A 1,766-nucleotide genomic window follows, 5' to 3' on the forward strand; every position below is an offset into this window, starting at 1 on the left:
CTTTCCTTATTTGTCATATGGGCGGGATCATGGGAGGTTGGATGTATGCTTGCAACACTATCCAAATCCACACGATCTAACATAACTTTTTCTAGATCTTTAACATTAGGAGATAGAAAATAACGATGATTAGCAAGTCTCAATGCAAAATAAAAATCTACACTTCATCGGCGAGGATGCAGTTCACTTCTTTATTTACGACATGAGATTTCCTTCCTACTGTCGCACCCTGCTCTGTCAGGTAAGTATATATCAGTATTCTATCACTTCGAGCAGAATTTAAAAAGAATCTTTGCTTCACGAAGGACCATACTTATCCATGGAGGGAGGGACGGAGGGAAGAAAATAAAAGGGAAGGAGAAATGACTGAAAAGGGGACGGAAGGACAGAAGATCGGTGCGGGGAGAAGAGGAAATAACGATGGCTGGCACGTCAACCTGGGTATCAAGTGACGCAATTAAAAACAGCCATCATTGTCACTTAGAACAGTTTGTTCTGGACGTCTAATACCGTCTCCAAGCCTTCCCTCTTTCCTTACCTAAAGTCACAAACACCAGCCTTATGAGCATAACAGAAATCACACAGTCTGCTATCTGTGCACTCTGAATTATTTCTGTGAGGAGCTTCACAGGCAATATCGGCACATTCGGGTTTCGAAAAGAAACTGCACTAATTTCTTTCTGGTACTTAAAAGAAACCTCACTAACTTTTCTCATTCAAGTTCAGAAGCCTCACTTTATCTTCTAATTCTGGTAGGGCAGAGATATCTCAGTCTTATTCTGGTTTACAAAAGAAACCTCACTATTTTCTGATTCCAGTGCAGAAAGAAAACCTCATTCCATTTTCTACACATGCCAACTGTCCAAAACAGTCTCCTCTTGACTCATGCGTACCGAAAGTTAATTGATTTCCTGGTGACTGATGCTCTTTCACAAGTCCTCCACTCCACTTTGTCACTTAATTACCACACGTCGTTACCTGCCTGCCTCTGTCCCAACCCACACTGACGGGAGAGGGGGGGAAAAAAATGGGGGCGGCACTTCGAGTCAGTGGAGTTGACATAGCTAACAGTGAAGTTCTGAATGAGTTCGTTGGTGGCCGGAGTCTGCTTGCTTGTTGGGCGAGTGGCTGACTCTTTGGGTGAGTGGCTGGATGACCCAGCTGGTTTACACTTATACCAGACTTTCTTCCAGCCTGACAGCATCGTTGACAGGTCGTTCATCGTACCTGGCAACATGACATGCAGCAACGTTAACATCTACCACATAAACATCATTTCCATTTACCACCGATAAGTGTCCACTCTGAATCCCATAAAGGCTTAAACATCACTGTGTCTCTGCCCTCGCGTAGCAGCTCAAGCGTTCTAAGTGTTCACAACTAAGTCTTTACACATAGGCAGGGGTTCACACTAGGTGGCCCCTGTGTTCAAGAGGTACCCCTGCCCCCGTGGTTGGTGGCTGGGCGGCATCGGGGGCAAAAGTGGAGAGCATGGGAGTGTGAGGGGGCGGCGGATGGGTGCGGGTGGGCGACTGCGGCTTATTTCCATACTGACCCGCTAATCCCCCTGAGGACACTGGGATGTTCATGGAACCCCCGTTTCGGATGTAGTCCTTGGGGAAGTGGAGTTTGGATGGCTGGTTCCTGCGTAGCGAGCCGTTGTTCTGGGAGTGGGAGTGGGCAGTGAGGGGAGGGTGCGCTGCTGGGGGCTGGTAGGTGTTGTAGCGGGTGTGGTAGTGAGCGTCAGGGGAGGTGATGTTGTAGTG

At 47.6% G+C, this 1,766-nt stretch overlaps 1 protein-coding gene across 1 annotated transcript in view; it reads right to left on the bottom strand.

Annotated features, from left to right (window-relative positions):
- Nucleotides 1-1,406: 1,406 nt before the first annotated feature.
- LOC145391349 (nephrin-like) overlaps nt 1,407-1,766 on the bottom strand; it is a 103,739-nt gene continuing 103,379 nt past the window's right edge. The window contains exon 23 of the mRNA XM_080265947.1: nt 1,407-1,766. This exon is cut by the window's right edge and continues 68 nt beyond it. Within this exon, the coding sequence (XP_080122073.1) occupies nt 1,407-1,766 (360 nt within the window).

This window comes from Coenobita brevimanus, chromosome 18, assembly GCF_032717465.1.
Source record: "Coenobita brevimanus isolate Jiangsu-jjx chromosome 18, ASM3271746v2, whole genome shotgun sequence".
Classification (NCBI taxonomy): Eukaryota; Metazoa; Arthropoda; class Malacostraca; order Decapoda; family Coenobitidae; genus Coenobita; species Coenobita brevimanus.